At 41.6% G+C, this 18947-nt stretch overlaps 9 protein-coding genes across 9 annotated transcripts; 3 read left to right on the forward strand and 6 right to left on the reverse strand.

The window, feature by feature from the left end:
* Nucleotides 1-361: 361 nt before the first annotated feature.
* Nucleotides 362-1273, forward strand: L201_005630 (uncharacterized protein; the record flags this gene model as incomplete). Its single annotated transcript, XM_066221359.1, has 1 exon — nucleotides 362-1273. One exon carries the CDS (start codon nucleotides 362-364, stop codon nucleotides 1271-1273), a length of 912 nt encoding a protein of 303 aa, XP_066077456.1.
* Nucleotides 1274-2048: 775 nt separating this feature from the next.
* Nucleotides 2049-2924, forward strand: L201_005631 (uncharacterized protein; the record flags this gene model as incomplete). Its single annotated transcript, XM_066221360.1, has 1 exon — nucleotides 2049-2924. One exon carries the CDS (start codon nucleotides 2049-2051, stop codon nucleotides 2922-2924), a length of 876 nt encoding a protein of 291 aa, XP_066077457.1.
* A 156-nt stretch (nucleotides 2925-3080) lies between these two features.
* Nucleotides 3081-6885, reverse strand: L201_005632 (uncharacterized protein; the record flags this gene model as incomplete). The annotated part of the gene is made up of 19 exons (XM_066221361.1): nucleotides 3081-3417; nucleotides 3497-3631; nucleotides 3721-3731; nucleotides 3796-4004; nucleotides 4067-4177; nucleotides 4243-4339; nucleotides 4396-4415; nucleotides 4475-4573; nucleotides 4628-4672; nucleotides 4735-4889; nucleotides 4942-5015; nucleotides 5084-5171; nucleotides 5224-5377; nucleotides 5440-5509; nucleotides 5563-5937; nucleotides 5993-6285; nucleotides 6349-6586; nucleotides 6644-6746; nucleotides 6806-6885. The coding sequence occupies 19 exons, from the start codon at nucleotides 6883-6885 to the stop codon at nucleotides 3081-3083; spliced, it is 2694 nt and encodes an 897-aa protein (XP_066077458.1).
* Nucleotides 6886-7273: 388 nt separating this feature from the next.
* Nucleotides 7274-8772, forward strand: L201_005633 (uncharacterized protein; the record flags this gene model as incomplete). Its single annotated transcript, XM_066221362.1, has 7 exons — nucleotides 7274-7475; nucleotides 7554-7832; nucleotides 7895-7925; nucleotides 7990-8090; nucleotides 8156-8222; nucleotides 8279-8327; nucleotides 8389-8772. 7 exons carry the CDS (start codon nucleotides 7274-7276, stop codon nucleotides 8770-8772), a joined length of 1113 nt encoding a protein of 370 aa, XP_066077459.1.
* A 1182-nt stretch (nucleotides 8773-9954) lies between these two features.
* On the reverse strand, nucleotides 9955-10781 carry L201_005634 (uncharacterized protein; the record flags this gene model as incomplete). The annotated part of the gene is made up of 2 exons (XM_066221363.1): nucleotides 9955-10207; nucleotides 10297-10781. 2 exons carry the CDS (start codon nucleotides 10779-10781, stop codon nucleotides 9955-9957), a joined length of 738 nt encoding a protein of 245 aa, XP_066077460.1.
* Nucleotides 10782-12208: 1427 nt separating this feature from the next.
* Nucleotides 12209-12571, reverse strand: L201_005635 (uncharacterized protein; the record flags this gene model as incomplete). Its single annotated transcript, XM_066221364.1, has 1 exon — nucleotides 12209-12571. One exon carries the CDS (start codon nucleotides 12569-12571, stop codon nucleotides 12209-12211), a length of 363 nt encoding a protein of 120 aa, XP_066077461.1.
* Nucleotides 12572-13172: 601 nt separating this feature from the next.
* Nucleotides 13173-14237, reverse strand: L201_005636 (uncharacterized protein; the record flags this gene model as incomplete). Its single annotated transcript, XM_066221365.1, has 1 exon — nucleotides 13173-14237. One exon carries the CDS (start codon nucleotides 14235-14237, stop codon nucleotides 13173-13175), a length of 1065 nt encoding a protein of 354 aa, XP_066077462.1.
* A 348-nt stretch (nucleotides 14238-14585) lies between these two features.
* On the reverse strand, nucleotides 14586-15748 carry L201_005637 (adenylylsulfate kinase; the record flags this gene model as incomplete). The annotated part of the gene is made up of 6 exons (XM_066221366.1): nucleotides 14586-14722; nucleotides 14862-15090; nucleotides 15183-15218; nucleotides 15332-15427; nucleotides 15528-15613; nucleotides 15721-15748. 6 exons carry the CDS (start codon nucleotides 15746-15748, stop codon nucleotides 14586-14588), a joined length of 612 nt encoding a protein of 203 aa, XP_066077463.1.
* A 526-nt stretch (nucleotides 15749-16274) lies between these two features.
* Nucleotides 16275-18625, reverse strand: L201_005638 (uncharacterized protein; the record flags this gene model as incomplete). The annotated part of the gene is made up of 8 exons (XM_066221367.1): nucleotides 16275-16326; nucleotides 16406-16695; nucleotides 16763-17173; nucleotides 17248-17298; nucleotides 17361-17667; nucleotides 17853-18084; nucleotides 18211-18465; nucleotides 18595-18625. The coding sequence occupies 8 exons, from the start codon at nucleotides 18623-18625 to the stop codon at nucleotides 16275-16277; spliced, it is 1629 nt and encodes a 542-aa protein (XP_066077464.1).
* Nucleotides 18626-18947: the final 322 nt, after the last annotated feature.

The following is an 18947-nucleotide window of genomic DNA, read 5'->3' on the forward strand; positions in this document are numbered from 1 at the left end:
AATTTACCTCGTGCGGGAGTCTAAATAGCAGCATGCAGCAGTCTTTTCGTGAGAATTTCTCTCATGGCCTCACGTCTGGTATATACATCCTTTGGCTTGTCGATTGAGCAGATTCCTATAGCTCCATTGTTGAGCGCAGCTGTAAAAGGATGAACAGGTGATCCTTCCTGGCGAAAATTCTCAATTCTCTCACATAGGGCACTCGAATACCCCTATGCAGCGAAGATTATATAAAATGTTTACAGTATATAAAGCGTTCTTTTCTGCAACTACTCAGTCCAGTTCTCTATCCTCAAATCCATTTCGTACATTCAAATTTCCGGTACGGATTTATCTTTCAATTAAACTCATACTCTAAACCATGTCAACTCAAGAAAGCACCCTTACTCCAGACACTCCAGTAGTCTATGCCACAGCTTACTACGACGAGGGCGAACGAAAAGTTCTGACTAAAATATTTACATATCATGGGGACATCAAATCAGGTACTACTGAAAGCGCTAAATTCACAGACTACGCGAATAGATGCTCAAAAAGTATTGGAGAGCTCACTAAAACCTACAGCGGTGAAAAATCGGCAATCGCCTATAAATTAGCGAAACAACCAGGTGGGTTCGAAAGAGATTTGGTAACATATTCAACCTTGGCGACTCAACCTGAAGATAAGGCGAGAAACTTTACTTGGGAAGTACTTAATTATGCAGAGATGAGGGAACTACAGCACCTCGAGCACGTAATGGATGTAGATTCTGCGGAGCGCGCACGTGTAAACAGCGGGAATACTGGTAGAAAGCTTGGACGTAAGAGCTACCTTGTTCTTATCGCTTCAGAATCGGATAAAGCAAGCGATACAAAGAGCCCTTGGATTAGGGAGTCGCATACCGCTCTTGAACCAAAGTGGAAAGAAAGAAAGATTAGCGATACTAAAGTCTGTCAAAACATCTACGAAGAAGATAGCGTTGGTAATGAAGAGATAGATTTAGAGCGTGCTCGTGAATTTGCCAAAAAAGGGATTTATCCAGCGATGGTACGCGAGTATATCTGCCAGCCTTCGCTGTTAAGGGCACCGTCTACGGATTCAAGGCGAAGCGATGTAGGGATCATTCCATTATCTCAGTCAACAGCAAACAAATTAGGGTTCCTCCACGATACTTTTCAAAACCGATATACTGACAGAAACCCCGAAGAAATCTCTATCCTTGACTCAGAAATTGGTGTTGTCTTAGGTGGTACTTCTCTTCATCCTGACGAATCTACCCAAAGTTTAATTTGATTTTCTGTTTTGGTCACCAACTCTGTGTAGTTTGATTGTTGCACCATGCATCACATGCACACATGACCGGCCATACAACATGTTATGATGCATCAGAACTATGAACTTCAAGCAAGTGAATGAGTGGCCCAGCGATCATAGAAGGCTAACAGATGATGCACAACCTATTGCGACGATATTCAGTCATGTATATGTGGTATCCTAGATACAGTATGACTGTATTTGCACAAAGTCCGGAGTTACTTTCGTTGTGAGAATTTGCAATCAGCCCTTCTTTGGGACGCGTTATTATCTTGCCAAACCTATCTCCTTAAAACACAGATATACTATGCGTGCACTATTGGAATATGCTAATTCCAGGACTTGGCAACCGACATGGAGGTCTCCAGACGACCTGCCACTATACAGCAATTGCCGGACATGCAATACACACATGCGTCATGAAAGGAGATAAATTAAAGAAGCATGCTTCGTAATGACAAAAGTGACAGACACCGCAGACCACACAGCACCTCACAGTACTCGGAATCTGAGGACCTGGCGGTAACGAACAAGGCCATGGCATTGTCTGGAACTGAAAGTGGTTCAAATATATTTCACGCTATGAAAGCCAGATATTCCGCTGAGGTCGTCATCAAAGCTTTTCCCCATATATACATATATGTGTGTAAAGTACCGCGACAAGGCATTTGAAGAACACGTACTCACACATTATCAAAAGATACCAGGTCTCTCTATCTCTTTAAAACACTGACACCAGATACGATACAGTAAAATGAATTCAGCAGTTGCGACAAGCCATAAAGAGAGCTACTATCCCGCCACATGCTTTCAATTTATCACCGTTAAGAAAACCAGTAACAACAAAGGACCAGCCAGTTGGGAAACTCGAGTTTGGCTTGGGAGGGGATTCGCTTTAACGCCTGAGATCAAAACTGCTTTTAATGAATATATCCAAAAGGTCGATAAAGTTACTAAAGATGCTCTCGAAGTTGGTGGATTCACCGATACGCAAACCGCTGTGAACGGTATCAGAAACAGATTGGAACACATCGATTCAGATTCTTTCAAGCGTTTCCCGGTTAATGCAGATACCACCTCCAAGCTTTGGGACGATATCTCTAGAGCTTCTGGGAGATCAGCAAAAGGTGAGACCATTTATGGAATGTTGGTTTTAGGTGTTAGAGATCATGGAAACCCTTTATCCAAATCAACACGAGGTTGGAGAAGTAAACTCAAATTTCCATCATCTAAAGATACATCCTCAAGACCGTCTCTTGCTAGATATGAGAGTTTGAGGGGTGTGAGAGTATATAACTCACCAAGAGATCCAAAATTATACATTGAAGCTGAGCAACATATACCTCGCTGTGGATCAGATTTCCTCGGACAATGGTCTAAAACTAAGGATCTTAGCGATAAACATCTCTCAAAATTCATGACCAACTATCCTGGAATCATTCTTGCAAAAGCTCATGAAGATGCTTTGAACTTACCTTTCTTAGAGGATATCAAACATGACTATAAGTCTGATCCTGTTGAGCCTGAAGATCCTCTGATTCCGGTTGAGTCAATGTTCGTAGAATCGCAAACCGATGCTTCCTCAGCTAATCCATTCAAGTGGACAGACGGCATGGAATCATTAATCTAGTACTGAACAAATTGCAATTTTTCTTATATTTCTGAGCGGAAAGCATTCTTATACATTGACCTGTTATGCATCTCGTTTATTCTATTGATTTCAAACCAATCTGTGCAACCGCTTGGACGCAAAGGCATAGAAGGCATCCCGCTTACAGATCAAAGTCTATATGCCCTGGTCATAACCATCCTGTAAACCTCTCTTGCTGGTCTTTTTCCTTAAACCCTGGATTGTGTCTATTTTGTCTTTCAATCCTTGATCAAACATTAAAATCATGATCATAGCTTTATCAATTTGGTCTAAAGCGGAGTCTTCGTTTTCTTGCTCCTCCATGTATATTTCGCGATCGGCATCATCCATATATTCAGATTGTGCTTCTCTATCTATTCTAGCTGATTGCAAATCTTTGAGATGAGCTGTAGTCGCCGCGATGAGTGATTTAGAGAGATTTTCAGGAAGTGATAATGATACTACGTGTAAGGAATCGGTGAAGGATTTGTATCTATTTGATAATTGACAGAAATGAGTTCTTTCGTATTACGATAACATTCTAACGGTATACGATGATATGAATGACTTACAGCAGAGCTAAGTTGGAAGGGTCATGCTCCTTGACTATAGCATTTATAATTCTCTGGAAGACTTCGATCAGGTTATTAGGAGTATCATTCCATGCTCCTGATTCTTTGGCTACTTGCAATAGACCGGGAACCAAGCTAAGAAAAACCATTGAGTTAGCCATATATACCTGACGAACAGGGTCTGAAGAGTTGAGGAGTGATTATAGTGACAGAATAATACTCACAATGCAGCCGCCTATAGGGAGGAGATAAGGTTGTCAGTCTCTTCCACCTCAGTATCAGAAAACTATTGATCTCACCTCTTTAACATCCTCAGAATACCTATTGACCAAAGCATCCAAACTTAATTGCATACTTGGTTCGAGCCATGGCCGCAATTTCCCCCTCATGTTAAAAGCGTAAAGAGTAAGATTACTAAATGCTTGTATCTTTTCGTCCATTTCCGATGTATTTGATGCCACAAGAGCGTCTTCGGTATCCAGGGTAGAATCTTCAAAGCTCGATAACACTACAATATGTATGTAGTCAGTAACGATAACTTCCAATGGTCCGAAAGGAAACAACGCTCACATGTATCAGATTTAGGCGGTTGATACGAGGCTGCTTTGAGTAAAGGTGGAATCACTTGCGGTAAGAAGGGTTCAAAATCATCCCTTAGCGTTACACATAAACTGGTCCATGCTGTTCATAAACCACCGAGGTTAGCTGTATTCGCGCGCCGGATAGAAAGTAAGTGTTTGTCTTACCATCCATCAAATATGAGGTCCGCTTGTCATCAGGCTGTAGCGAATTCTGTACGGTAAGCATGATCTGCGCAATGGTTACGGCATCTCCTGCAAATGTCTGTACAATGTATACAATCAGTTTTGTGCATAACCATTTTTGCAAGTCATACTCACTGATTTTCCAACAGCAGAACCTAATCATAACAGATCCATCGTCAGCGACGCGCTGTGAATTATCTAAGATACAACTTACCGATCAGAGTAGCGCATTCCATCGCTCTACCTTGCAATTGCTGTTGCTCTTCCGATGTAGCAGTTTTAAGGGTGTGTATAGCCAAGTCCATCACAGTACCTATTATAGCTTATCAGCTGAACGTTGCGGAGCGCGTATATTTGAATCGCTCACGATAGTACGGTATGAACGTTTCCATTGCTCCTAGAACAACATTTGCTGCATTTTCACGTCAATTGATACCAGCCTGCGGGTATATGAGAGACTTCGAAAGTGCTTACACATTGTAGCCAGAACCTGCTCTTTAAGATACAATGGACCAGAGTGAAATTGGGTGAGTAAGGCTTTGACCAAAGGATCGAGATATCGAGAGAATGATTCCGGCTCGACATCTTGGAAGAAGTTCGTCAGACATGCTGCAGAGTGCGCACAAACCCTATTGAAGGAATGGTCAGTGGGTAAGATCACCACATAGGTGATTTATTCACCTTGTAACCGGATCTTCCAATAAAGCCAAACATATCTGTAACACATCGTCCGCATAGTCCCTTTGCATTGTTCCCTATCGAAACGAAAATCGTCAGATTTTGGCGCTCATGGCCGCGGGTCATGCTGATTCGCATAACTTACTTCACAATCGGAACACAATTGACCAATGCATTGCAAGAAGGCATATCTAACTCGGGGATGCGGGTCTTTGGCCGTTGGCGATATTATACTAGCTTTTTTTCTCAGCGAACACTACTCATCAGCCATCACCGAGTACTCACGTCAATACGTCACGTATTCGAGGATTCAGCTCTTCAAAGCAGCCTTCTGATACTGCAGCTATCGCTACTAACGCGCAGTATCGACATCTCCAATCCTCCTGAGTGAGCAAGGATTGCACTTGATTTGATACTGCTGGTAATAGAGTTGTACCTCCTGAACAGAAAACATCAGATCCAGAACGCAGGTTGAATGCGAAAAGGCGAAGGTTAACATACCAAGCGCGTGGGCTAAACGATCCAAAGCTTCCTCGGCAAATACGGGATACTCCTCATCTTCCTCATCCGGCTGTGAGATAATTAGCGATGAGAGATTCGAGGGAGGTGATTTGTTTCACTCACATCGTGAGTGATCAGCCAATCTTGGCAATCCTCTTCGAGGCTTCCCACTTGTCTACCTATCAGTAGACCGACTAGTTCTCTTCCTACTCTGCCACTTTCCCATTCATCCATCTGTGAAGGTCTCATCTCGCATAATGAAAGCAGTATCTCTGAAGCTGGATTTGCTATCTCTTCCCAATCTTCTAAAGGTAAATTCGAATTGGGGTATGGCGAAAATTGATGACTAGAAGGCCCAGCTGGAGGTGAAATCATTGACAGAAGATACGGTAATATATCATTCAACGCTGGTAGAAAAAGGTTTGGGTGAACTGAAGCTAAATCTACCAAAGGGACTAAGGCATGCGATAGTAATTTGGGCGGTAAACGCGACAAAGCCTGATTGGATTGTTAGCGGGCCGAAACAAGTACACAGGCGAAGGTAGAAACTTACTTGGAAAGCTTGGTGAACCAACTGAGAACCTATCTCTTCCCTCTCCTTCCCTGTTACGCCTTCGAACAAAACACTTCTAACCGCTTTCATAGCTTCTACTCTAACGTCAACGCTAGGATCATTCATACCAGCTAATAATATCTGAGCAAGTTGAGGTGCGGGTAAAGGATCGCTTACGGAATCCACAAGTAAGGTTGGAGTCATATCAAGAAGTTGAAATGGAGTGAATCGATGAAAAGGGTGTGGTGAAGCTGTAAGCTCTAGTAATACAGGCGGTAAAGGATGTAACGGTCCTGCAAATTTGGCACGGTATCAGCTTATACTTGTTAATCCAGGACGGCCTGAAGACCACTGACTGTGTCTTGCTGAGCTTTCTTGAGCCCAACCAGCCGCACATACTCCTAAGCCTTTTCTCATTCTAGTGTCCATCTCATCTTTTAATCCAGCACATAACACTGTTTCTATCCGACTTCTAGTGGTTTCTCTTAGGACATCGAAAGGTGCTGTAGCATGTTGAGAGTTGCCATTCAGAAAAAGGCCAGGAAGTGGCTTGAAAGACAACCTTCTCAGTAAGATGATTGCAAGGAGTCGTTGCTAGGATTTATGATCAGCTTTACCATCTCTCGTCGTTCGCAGACAAATCATACTCACATCGAGTTGGAATCCTCCAACACCCTGAGCACCAATCTGAGCAAGTAAGAGCAATACTTCTGCCGGTGTATTGATTGTGAGTTGCCGAAGATGCTTTTCGGCTCTTTGTGTTGTGGTATAAGCTTTGACGCTATATGGTCAAGATGAAAGCTAAGTACTTACTCTTGTCGGGGTTCATCAGCTGTTCCCATCAAAGCTTCCAAGACAGCTCCGATGTCTCCCATCAGGTGTTCTGTGGACATTGTATAGGCCTAATTGGGATTCTCGGTCGAAGGATAGATCTACGAGGATGAAAAAGAGAAAGGAGTAAATTATGGAAGTACAATCTAAACTGTAGCATTTAATGGTATCCAGGTCAAAGCTGAAAACATTTATCTATCTTCGCTGATCTTCCGTCGGAATTACGAGTATATCAAAAACTAATAGCTCATTAGGATTATTTCGATACTGTATTAGAATAGTTTGTAATAAAAGCTAATCAGTCGTCACAAGCCATAACCTCCACCTTGACGAGTGATTTTTCGAAAATCAACGAATTAAACCCAAGTCGAAAGTCAACATGCAATTGTTTCAACTTTCTTGTCCTACAGTACAGCCGAACTCAATTGAATCGGTCAAGATCGCTACGAGATGCCTACTTTAGGTCCTTCTTTGCTCTTTGCAGCGGGTCTCACCATTGGTGTTGGAGCTGGTGTACTTTACCCAAGAAAACCAACTTCTACCGGACCAACTGTTCAGCTTCCACCACCACCACCTGAAGGCGGCAAGCAGGAAAGTAGAGCTTTGATACCTACCGCTGTAGGCAGTGCTGTATTGGCACATGGCTTCCCAGGTGGGTCTCCTTTACATCACTTGACGCTATAATCAATATCAAGTGAATAAACATCTCAGCTGATTAACGTTGCTGCAGGTCCAACTCCAGATATCCTAAAGAGAACAGCCTATACTGCAGCCTATGATAGACGACTGAAGCATCCAGCATGGACAGCTGAGCATTTGACATCAACATCTTTAGCTCGAACGCCACCTCCTGCAGCAGCTGGTACCCAGACTGTACCTTTAGATCAAGCTAGAAAGGCTGACACTACAGGCAATGGTGAAAAAGTTGTGACCAAGGGTGATCGATCGAAGAGTGTGTTCATGGAAGATGAAGGTGTACCAGAGATATTCAGAGCAAAGTTACAAGATTGTAAGTCAAATTATTGAAAGGTGAGAGTTATCTTCAGGTCGCTTACTTATATCCCATCAAAGATTTCAAGAGTGGTTATGATAGAGGACATATGTGAGTAATTGTGATATCGGTCTATGTGAGATTGGTGTCTGATCAGTTTGTGAATTACATTCAGGGTACCAGCAGCAGATGCTAAGATCTCTCAACAAGCCATGAACGAGACTTTCTACCTATCGAACATTGCTCCACAAGTTGGAGATGGGTTCAACAGACATTGTAAGTTAGCCATTTTGTCGATTTTACCGTTATGGTCGAGAAAGCTGATAGAATACTCTGCTTAGACTGGGCATACTTAGAAGATTTCTGCAGACGATTGACCAACAATTTCGAGGATGTATACGTATTCACGTGAGCTGCTCAGTAAATTATACTGATATGATCCACCACTAATTTTCTTTTCATAGTGTACCATTGTATCTTCCCGCCAAACAGCCCGATGGTAAATGGCGAGTTGTAAGTATCCACTTTCCCCGGCTGGAATGATCTATGCTGATATCTAATATTGAAACCTCAGTCATACGAAGTAATCGGTAATCCACCTTCTGTATCTGTACCAACTCATTTCGCCAAAGTTATCTTGGCTTCCAGACCTGATTTCGCATATCCTCAAAAACCAGGACCAGCAAACCCCAACCAGAATCCAGCATACCCAACAACATCAGCAAGTACAATCAAAGAATTAGCGTTAGGGGCATTTGTTTTACCAAATGCAGAAATTCCAGATCAAGCTGATTTAAGATCTTTCATCGTTCCTGTTGAACACGTCGAAAAAGCTGCTGGATTACAATTATTCAATGATCAAGTCAAATCGAAATCTAAACAACTCTGTTCTATGACGCAATGTCAAGTTATCGTTAGAAGATTTGATGATGCTAGAAAATCTATCGGAAAGAAATAGTGCCAAATAACTCCATTTAAAGCAGATTTAAGGTAGAAGGTCATATATGGGGTACAGCATAAGTCTGTATTATAGCATAGTATATTGAGAAGTCAAATATTCAAATGTACGATGGCATCATTCGAGCGCGATGCGAAATAATAATGCATTCAACGATAACATAGGAAGAAGCCATACCAACCTGTATGAAGATATTGGCAGATAGATGGAAGTACCTTGGTCAGATCAAATCAGAGAAGGATCTTCTCTCGTCCATATTGACTTGATGAAAGCTGAGCTACCGCGTATAGCGGTCTCTAGATCAGCTGTATTTGAGGATTCTCCTATTTCAACTAAAGGTTCTGGATTTTCCAGTTTCGATTCTTGCCAGTCGCTTTCAGACCAAATGAAAGATATGTCTTCGAAAAAAGGCAGTTCAAAAGCATCTGTATGACACCTCAAGACAATATATCCTGGATATTTCGATAATAAATTTCAAATCTCGCTATCATTTGAAGATAAATTCCTGTTCCACCTTTCCAAAAATCCAAAAATCTTGAACCAAGTAATTGTAGAGTCTCATCAGTTTTTTTCCCAATCTGGATGATGATTTATCATAATGGAGCGCTAATGCTCTAAAATCCTTGGAAGCTGTTGATATTACTCTTGATAAAATATCTTGAATTTCTTGAATTAACCATTGACGATCTAAATACTTAGAATCTGATATCTTATCCTTGAGAAGTCGCTTAACTTGTTTGTTACATTCTGGAAAAACATACATTGGAATTAGCTAGAATGGACATTGATACTATACAAATCGAGAGCGTTGCGTCTAGTAGCGTGTAAGCGTTGACCAGCAAGCGTAAGGTGACCGGTACTCGAATCAAGGGAAGGACAGACAGTTTCATTCGAAGCCGAATTGGGGCAGCCACGCTTTTCCCTTATTGTACTGTACTGTATTTGCTAAAGGAGTGAAGTTGCTCAGTTCCAAGCGATATCGCTTGTCCAGAAGTCTTTGCAGTCTTCTTCTCAAATTGCAATGCAGCACATATTGCCAAGTCCTCTCATGCATACCACATCAGTGAGCCATACAAATAGCAACAAAAGCACAAGAACCCAATGCATAAAACGTTTCAACTTGTAATGACTTTTTGCTCACGAGTAGCTCCAAGCGTCACAAGCATGAATACAGGACTAAATTCAGAGAAGCGGAGCCCGATCATCCTCTAAACTGTAATTTCCAAAAGAAGATTCAGCAATAGATTGTCCATCTTCGAACATCGGTAAGGACAAAGCCTTTTCAGGAACTTGCATAATGATACATCCAGTATTATTTTCGAATTTGGTCAAGTCTTTATTTTTCGGAAAGGCAGTACCTTGAGGATAATTAGCTGAAAATTTCGAAGCAGCTTCATGTAAGAGTGAAGAAGCTTGGGAACGTCCATTGTCCCATCTACGAAGATTAAGTACTTTACAGTTCTCGATAAATCTGTATGATGGCCAACGGAAGAAGCCATACTTCTAGCCATTTGTCTAGCTGACGAACTCGATGTTTTTGGTGTGGTACCTACAGCTATAATACCATAAGGACCACCCTTTTGATTGGAAGTAGCGCTGTGTGCTAAAATTGCCTCTAAAGTTCCTTTTGTTGCTTCACTATCTACAGCCATTATTCGGAGGTCAATCCCCTTGAGAGATTCCCTACCAAAAACTCCTCCTGCCGCTTGTCTTTCTTGGTGACTGTCCTGCAATTGTGTTAATCTTGACTGAGATTGAGTCATGATATCATCCAAACCATTGAAGTGTTTATCACGGAGGAACTTATTCATCATATATTTACAATCGTTTGTATAATCTTCAAACGCGTGTTGAGCATCTTCATCAGAAGGTATCTCGGGTCCGGACCAACCGTCAACGGAGAAAGTAGCGTAAATGCCACTTTTATCCTCTTTGGCTTTCAAAAATACAAAAGCCGTTGGAGTAGTGTGAGTGAATTCATTTGCGGAAGATCGTGCGTGAGAAGACATGGTCCAGATCAACTTTGATGTCGTATGGTCGCTGTTTGTGGATTGGATGAAAGTGGGATGGAGATTGCAATGATGAATTTTGTCTGAAATCGATGTCTTTATATACACGTAAACCAACTGATGGACCTCTGTTTCCAGTACAATCATTGGGGGAGCTCAAACTCGCATGATGTACGAGTTCTGACAGAGAAGGAGGTAAACGGGGTTAGCTGAAGGGATGTATAGTAAAGTGAGGATTCTTCTTGCTCACAAAGGGGAGAAAGGATCTTGGCCGTGTCACCGGTGACCGAAGCTCCAGAACATCGTCTCGGCCACTATTCGCTAAGCTATGCAAAATGTATAGAGCCTCTTTTGGCGAATCCCTCACCGATGATCTGTCTGACCTTCATCTTGCTCCTTTGCTCGAATCTAGAAAAGTCTGCTGCAATTAGATAGCTCTGAGAGCAATGATACACCACGATCCAGAGATAACCTTTGTCACTCGTAGTCCCAGATAGGTACTCGTAATGTGTCCTTTAAGGGTATGAGAAGCAGAAGCTCTTACAAGCACGCAATATATGTGACATAATGGACCCCATAATTTGACTTCTTGTCTCATATTGCTCTACCGTAAAACACCCAATGACACATTTCCCCTTTGTGGCATGCTCCTCGATGCTAAGTCAGTGTTCGGCTCAAAGGATGAATAGGATTTTTTCCTTTTTGGACTGAAAGACAATTCAATGCATGTTAGATCCTAGAGACATGTTGAGCAGATAATCGAAAGAAAGAAAGACAAATGAAGGAGGAAGTACAAAATGTACTGAAAATCTAAATCAATGAGAAATCATTGTCGCTCGCGATGCTTGAAAGAGTTGATCCATTATAATGTTGAGATCGTACACCAATCGAGCTACCATGTAAATCAATCAGATCTTCTTCTTCTTCGTCTGACTTTGGTACCGTATTATGTACATCAGAAAGTTCAAAAGTTGCCAAAGGAGCGTTCCACTTTCCCATATCGTAATAACTAATGTCATCCCAGAAAGGTAAATCCATAGATTCCCGTGAGATTGTGATAACATTACTTCTTGGGTGTTTTTTTTTAGGAATTGCTTGATTTCATCATCTGATGGTGTATGATCACTATTACAAAACTCTCTAAATTCTTTACCGAGCGTTTGTGCATCTATGTCACCTCTTTCTCGGTCTTCATCTCTACAAGCATTATAAACTTTCCTTGCTGTTATGATCTCTTTAGTACCATTTTCATTCTTTCCGGATGAACCGAATGGATTAAGCCAATTTGAATTGCTGAATCGACCATTAGAAATAGATTTAGAAGTGAATCTACTCGTATTAGATGGAACCGTCTCTTTACTTATCAATAAGATACTTGTAAGTTCGTTTGTGTCGTTTGAGGCGGGGGTTCTACATCCCCTCCAATCTCAAATTGATTCAAGATGTTTATCAGCATCTAAAACTAAAGCTATGAATTCATAATCTTTGTATTTTTCTGTTACATTCTGAATACTTTCATTGATTACACTGAAAGAATTTTCAAATTTCAGATTATCAGGATCTTTTGTGGCATATAGACTTGGTAATGAACTCGTAAGCGCCTCCATGCATTTTTCATGGTATCTCTTGAATGGAATATTGTCCTCAGGTAATGTAGGACCAATCCAGCCGAAAACACCACATTCCATGATACCCTTGGTTTTTGTACTTGGTCGTACCAGTGCGAATACTGTAGGGGTATTGTATGAGATTCTCTCGCTGGGATCGGCGACGCTCGTTGAAGAATCCATCTTTGCGCTCTTGGAATGTACTGTATGGATAAAAAGAGGATTGATTATGTAGGTGAAGCCGTTGTGTTAGGTAGAAGGGGAATTGAAAATATCTCAGCTTTCGTAGGGATAGATAAGGAGGGAGACAAATTTTGAAAAAAGGGTAATCAGATGGTACAGCTTGAAAAAAAAAGCCTGTAGCAACGTATATAAATGCATAGCTGGGTGGCGAATTCTTTCTTGTCTGCTGTTAATTGTGATTGCTTATCGTCGATACCACCTTTTACAAGAAGCACTCCAAAGTGTATTCATCCTTTGTGGCGGAAAGGCAATTTTAAAGAAAGGATTTCTTTGGGAACAGGTTTCAAAGAGGATAGTGCTGAATGACGTCTATTTTACAGTACGAGTACGAGTATACTGAAAGGAGAACCAAAAGCTGTCTTCTTTAACTCTTTCATAGATTTTTGACAGACCGCATGCATCTGCTCTTACATACTGCAATAAATCCACTTACAAACGAACGACGAATGACGAAACGGTAACTATGTGTTTGTGTGTTATTGAAGTGAAAGTAGAGTATCCAAGCTATATTCATCTGAATTAGCATCGGATATTGTAAAACCTACGATCCCGTATAAATACTATCAGGAAGAAGAGGAATATAATCATCCATAATTTCATCATTTGCTTTGTCAAGGATAGACGTGTCAGGATTTTCGCTGATTTCAGTTGAACCCTCATTACCAGTTTCTATATATCTTGTATTACAGATAAAAGGGACTTTTTCAGTCAATGATTCGGAAATTTCGAAAATACCGATGTTTGTTAAGGATGATGCAAGATTTGATCCTGGGTGTTCTCTTATCAATTCTCTTAACTTTTTTACTAATGATGGACCTCGTTTGTTATCGATCTCAGACCCAATATCATATTCTTCGTCATAAAATCTTTTAAATTTGTTCAAAGAATCCCAACATTGTTTGACTCTTCCATCTGTATATCTTGAACAAGGATTCAAACTTATTGAAGTACCAATCATTTCTAATTTATTGTAAAATCTCGATATCCATCTTTGATCATCAGTATTTGTTCCAGGAACAGATTTACCTTTATACGTTAAATAAAAATATCCATCGATATTTTCTTTTTTATCTATATCATTCTGCATTGTTGTTATAATCCTATTACATTCCATAATTTCTTCTATATTTTCAAGATATTCTATCTTGTATCCTGTTTGAGATCTCATATCAGATTTCTCAGCTTCAGTATTGTAAGAATGAAACTTTTCGCTATCTTCGTAAAATAGGTCTGCCATTGATTCGATATTTTCTCTCAATCCAGTATTTATTTCATTTTGAGTTAATTTTCGTGTTTTACGTTTATTATCCGTTCCCAAGCCAGAATCAGAATGTAAATCATTAGTAACATCCCAACACTTTTTCAAAAATAATTGAAATCTAGCTTCAGCCATATCTTTATCGTCATCATTGTTATACTTGATTTTCAAATTACCATATATACTTGTAGCTGATCCTATAATTTTGTTGCCTTTTTGATTATAGCCGGCTGCAACAAGTACAGTAGATTCATGATTGACAGCTCGTGCTTTGAATGATTGGAGATTACTATCAATTTCAATATTGAAGAGATCTTCAGTATCTGATGTGGAACTCGAAGCTGACATATTCACGTAAATATTGTGTAGACGTTTACAGGGCAAGCTATGAAAAGGTTGGTCAGTATCGTCTGTATGACATTATCTTTGTATATCTTGATCAGCTTGAAGCGAAAGAGGAGGACTGGAAGTCTCGTTCGTTTACTGGTCCCTAAATTCTTCTCATCATCGCTTCTAGTGAGTAAAAGGATCCAAGATCTCCATAATCGCGTATATAACAAGAAGAAACACATAATAAAGGAACTTCGATTTTGCTTTAGCGACCGGACATACATGCAAATCAAACCAAAAATATCCACGATTTCATAATTTCCAGGACCTCTATGGCGTTACATCTTTTTTCGTCTTTCAATCCAATTATGCAGGAATCAAACTTTGTTCTTCGAGGTATTTGACGATGATTTCTACTGCACCAGCAACATCAACTTGATCTGTTCTAATGTGAATTTCAGGTTTGACAGGAGCTTCATAAGGTGCTGAAATACCAGTGAAGTCTATCATCAGAAAAATTCATATCAGCTTTATTTCCTTATAAGGCATGTCCATTTCCATATTTATCTTCCGATGAAAACTATTATTTTTGCAATAACTTGAATAGTTGTGAACTGTAGGACGAGAAAAAACAACACTCACCTTTGATTTCACCAGCTCTAGCTTTTTTGTACAAACCTTTTGGATCTCTTGATTCAACAACATCTAAAGGAGCATCAACGTAAACTTCAATGAATGGAATTGCTGGAGAATGTTTTTCATGTAATGATCTAGCTAATTCTCTATCTGAAATATAAGGTGAAATGAAAGCTGTTATAGCTATTGTTGATGATAATGAGAATAATAATGAAACTTCTCCGATTCTTCGGATCTATGGGCAGTGAGAAATATCATCAGATCGGTTCAATTTGTCAGAAATGAATCTAATTTAACAGTTAAGCCTATACGCGTCAAACAACTCACGTTTTCAACTCTTGATGCTTGGTCAAAACCGAGATCCTAAATAACGATAAAACATGTCAATAAGTCTGATAATGTAGTGTTCAGTTACTTGTTCCTCCTCCTTTGCTCTCCATCTTAGTCTATCATTGGATTCTAGGGGCAATACTCACCTTGTTTAATCCAAATCTGATATTATCACCATCTAATCTATAAGCGTGTAATTTTTTATGGAGGAGATGTTGTTCTAAAGCAGTAGCGATGGTGGACTATTGAGGAAATGAAATTACCGCCAGTCAGTTTTATCTCATTCTAGATCCAAATACATATTTTCATTAAATCACCACTGAAATCTAGATATACACTCACTTTACCTGAAGCACTTAAACCTGTTAACCAGATAGTAGCACCTTTTTGATTCAATAATTGATTTCGTTCATCTTCAGTGACAGCTCCTGTATATCATCGAGCAAAACAATAATAAATCAGTATTTGAGACTTGCGCATTTAAACTCGTATATTCCAAATTCTTCATCCGCCGTTCGCAAATTGATTTACATACCTGGGTGGAAAGTGATATTGGTAGCCATTGTGGATGAACATATACCAGTAGCTTATTGTATGTGTCAAAGACGATAAGTGTGTTATAAAGTAAATGTATAACCTCAGTATCAAAATCAAAGAACGATTAACGATTAACGTTGTTGTAAATAAACAGAATCTCAAAAGTGATTATATTCCCAAAACCCAGTAAAAAAACGAATTTCCGGTTACATGCTCAAAATGACGCATATCACGCCATTTTATAGGATAATTCCCAAAAAAACCCAGGGTTTCGAATATTCCCAAAAACCTGACATACAAGAGATTAGATAACCACGTTTCATTATTTCTAGCTTACTTATATATACAGTTTACAATGCTATAAGTTATAGACTAGATAGGTATCAAAATCTGATGTATGGCTTTTAGTCACTGTAGCCATCATAATAAGCAGGAACAATCAAATCTACACATTCCATATGCATGCCTTCTCCATACATAGTTTTCTAGCAATAACTAACAGCAACAGGCCATCTGTTAATTGTCCAGTACAATCCAGTTCGAACAAAACCTTTAATCGGAACATCCTAATCCAGCGCCTGAGCTTCTACCACTAGCGTATGTCCTGATAATAATTTGGAAATTATCAACGCATACCCTATACATGATTCGAATACTGGAGCAAGATATGAACATAGACTCACTTCTTGCCGCCGGCCCATGGTCTAGGAGCTGGGAACATGCCTTTCATTGGGAAAGTCCAACTTCCTATCACAGCAGGAGGTTCAGGTGCACCACTTCCAGCTTCATCCTCATCATCATCTTGATATCCATTCCCATTACTCAAAACGGGTGGAGCAGGTGGAGCTCTCGATGCAGGTGATATACCTGGTGGGGGTGGTGGAGGTGGGAAATGAGTTCCAGCAGGTTGAGGTTTTATCCTCTCTGGAGTTGGTGATGGGGGCGCTCTAGCTGGAGCAGGTGGTACAGCTCGCTAAGGACATATGCACATCAGCAGTGCACCGCATGCAGGGTGGTCTAAAGCGTATGAGATGACTCACGGAAGCAGGACTGGTAATAGCTGGAGGTAAAGCCGGGGGTAAAGGTGGTACACCTCTACTGGGTGCATTCCTTGCTGGACTTATGCCGACTGGTGGAGGTGGAGCTTCCTCTTCCTCGTCATATTCAGGTTCAGGCTCCGGACTGGGTTGTCTGGGTGGTGGTAAAGGTGCTCGAGGTGGTGGCAGGCGTCTTGAGCCTCCCGCCGGAGGTGCTGGTGGTGCTGGTGGTGCAGGAGGAGCGGAACCTGATGAAACGGAATTGGAAGATGGTCTTCGTGGTGGCGTGGGTGGAGCTAAAGAATTCGATGAGGGTAATGGTGGGGGTAAACCTCTAGAAGGGGTTGACGTACTTGGCGTTCGAGATGGGAGAGCTGGAGGGCCATTCGGTCGAGGAGGTGGTGGTGGTGCACGCTACGAAGGAAACAGGTGAGTTAGCGCAAAAATCTTTCCACGAGGAACTTTTCATTCTCGTATTGATTACTCACTGGAGGTCCCGATGAGCTTGAAGGTCGAGGGGGAGGAGGTGGAACAGCTCTCTGCTCAAAATGTCAGTCTATCCATCATCCAGTATCGCGTATCTAGATGTGGACAAACTTACCCCTGCCGTACTAGTCGGTCTACTAGGTAAAGAAGGTGCGCCTGACGGTCTAGGAGGTGGGGGTGGTGCACCTCTACTTGGAGGAGCAGAAGGAGGTGGTGGGGGTGGTGGAGGAGCAGAAGGAGCTGATCTGGGAGGTGGTGGTACTCTTGATGGTGGAGTGGGTACTGATCGAGCAGGAGGCGAAGGTGCTGGCGGAGGAGGAGGAGGAGCTGGAGGTGCAGTTCTTGGAGGGGCTGAAGGGGGTGCAGGTGGTGCTCTAGGTGGCGCAGAAGGAGGTGGTGGAGGAGGAGGTGCAGGGGGTGCACTGATATAGAAAGCCTTATGTTAGCAATTTTCTTCATATGCTGACCACTAAATAGGCAAAATCCCATCCTCCCCTTCTCTCTATGCTCTCGATCACTAGATTATCCATATTCTAATGTGTCCGAGCTCATGATGCCTTGTATCTTCTATTTGCAGCTTCTTATGATCAAAGAGGGCATCACTTACCCTCTAGAAGGCGGTGCAGGTATGCCTCTGCCAGGGGGTGGAGGAGCCGGAGGAGCTGGAGGAGCGACTCTACTTGGTGGTCCAGGTGGCGGCGGAGGTGGTGGTGGTGGTGCACCACTATGTCTACTTGAAGCAGATGGTACGGGAGGTGGCGGAGGAGCAGCTGAAGGTTTAGGTGGTGCTTTAGATAATCCTAGTATCGGCGGCGCCTTTGCTAGATTTGTCGCTGCAGCTGCAAATTCGTCAATGTCAGCTAGCCTGCCCATATCGTTATCGACGTATAGTTACCTTCTACGATGTAGGATGTGCAAAGCTTGTACAGTCGAATTGAAAGGGAAATGAAGGTAAATATACTCACAGCCAGCCTTTCCTCCAGCTTTCTTCAGAGTTGGCATTCCACCAGCGAACAATCCTGCTAATTGTTGTGCAGGGCCATCTGATCCACTAACTGCCGCACCAGCTCCAGACGAGGATACACTTCTACCTCCTCCTCCTCCTCCTCCTCCTCCTCCTCCTCCTCCTCCTCCACCACCACCACCACCACCAGAGGCATTACCAGCGACAGCCGGTCCTGATCTATCATTCGTCACGGCTTTCTTTAGGCCTTTACCCTCTGTGAACAATAAAGTGCGTCAGTAACTGATGAAGCATAGGTTGTATCACTCTTCAGTATTGCTGACGAGATATAAGGTATCAAGCCACAAGTAGCAAGTAAGGCATGATCAGCCTGATGTTTACTCACGTTGGATCTGGGCCATTAGAGCCGCGTTCATGTTGACTGTTGTTTCTTGTTGATTATGGCTATCACAGCGTTAAAGGTGATCACTCAAAGGTGTTCAGAATTTCAAACGGAAGTGCCTTGACGATATCGTTCTATTTGAAGAGCGGAAATGAGAAATGGAAGTCAAATGTCTGAATATCGTTTGCAGAAGTGATATGTGGTAGCAAGATAAGTGATTTCAAGTGAACATTAGGCAAAAGGAAATGAGCGGTCAGTGACGTTAACGGCTGTGTGATGATAATGATGATGCGTGCACCGCATAGAGTTAACGGACGCAGAGCTACGATGAGCGGATATCGACCTATCTCCTTTAT

This window comes from Kwoniella dendrophila, chromosome 7, assembly GCF_036810415.1.
Source record: "Kwoniella dendrophila CBS 6074 chromosome 7, complete sequence".
Taxonomy (NCBI): domain Eukaryota; kingdom Fungi; phylum Basidiomycota; class Tremellomycetes; order Tremellales; family Cryptococcaceae; genus Kwoniella; species Kwoniella dendrophila.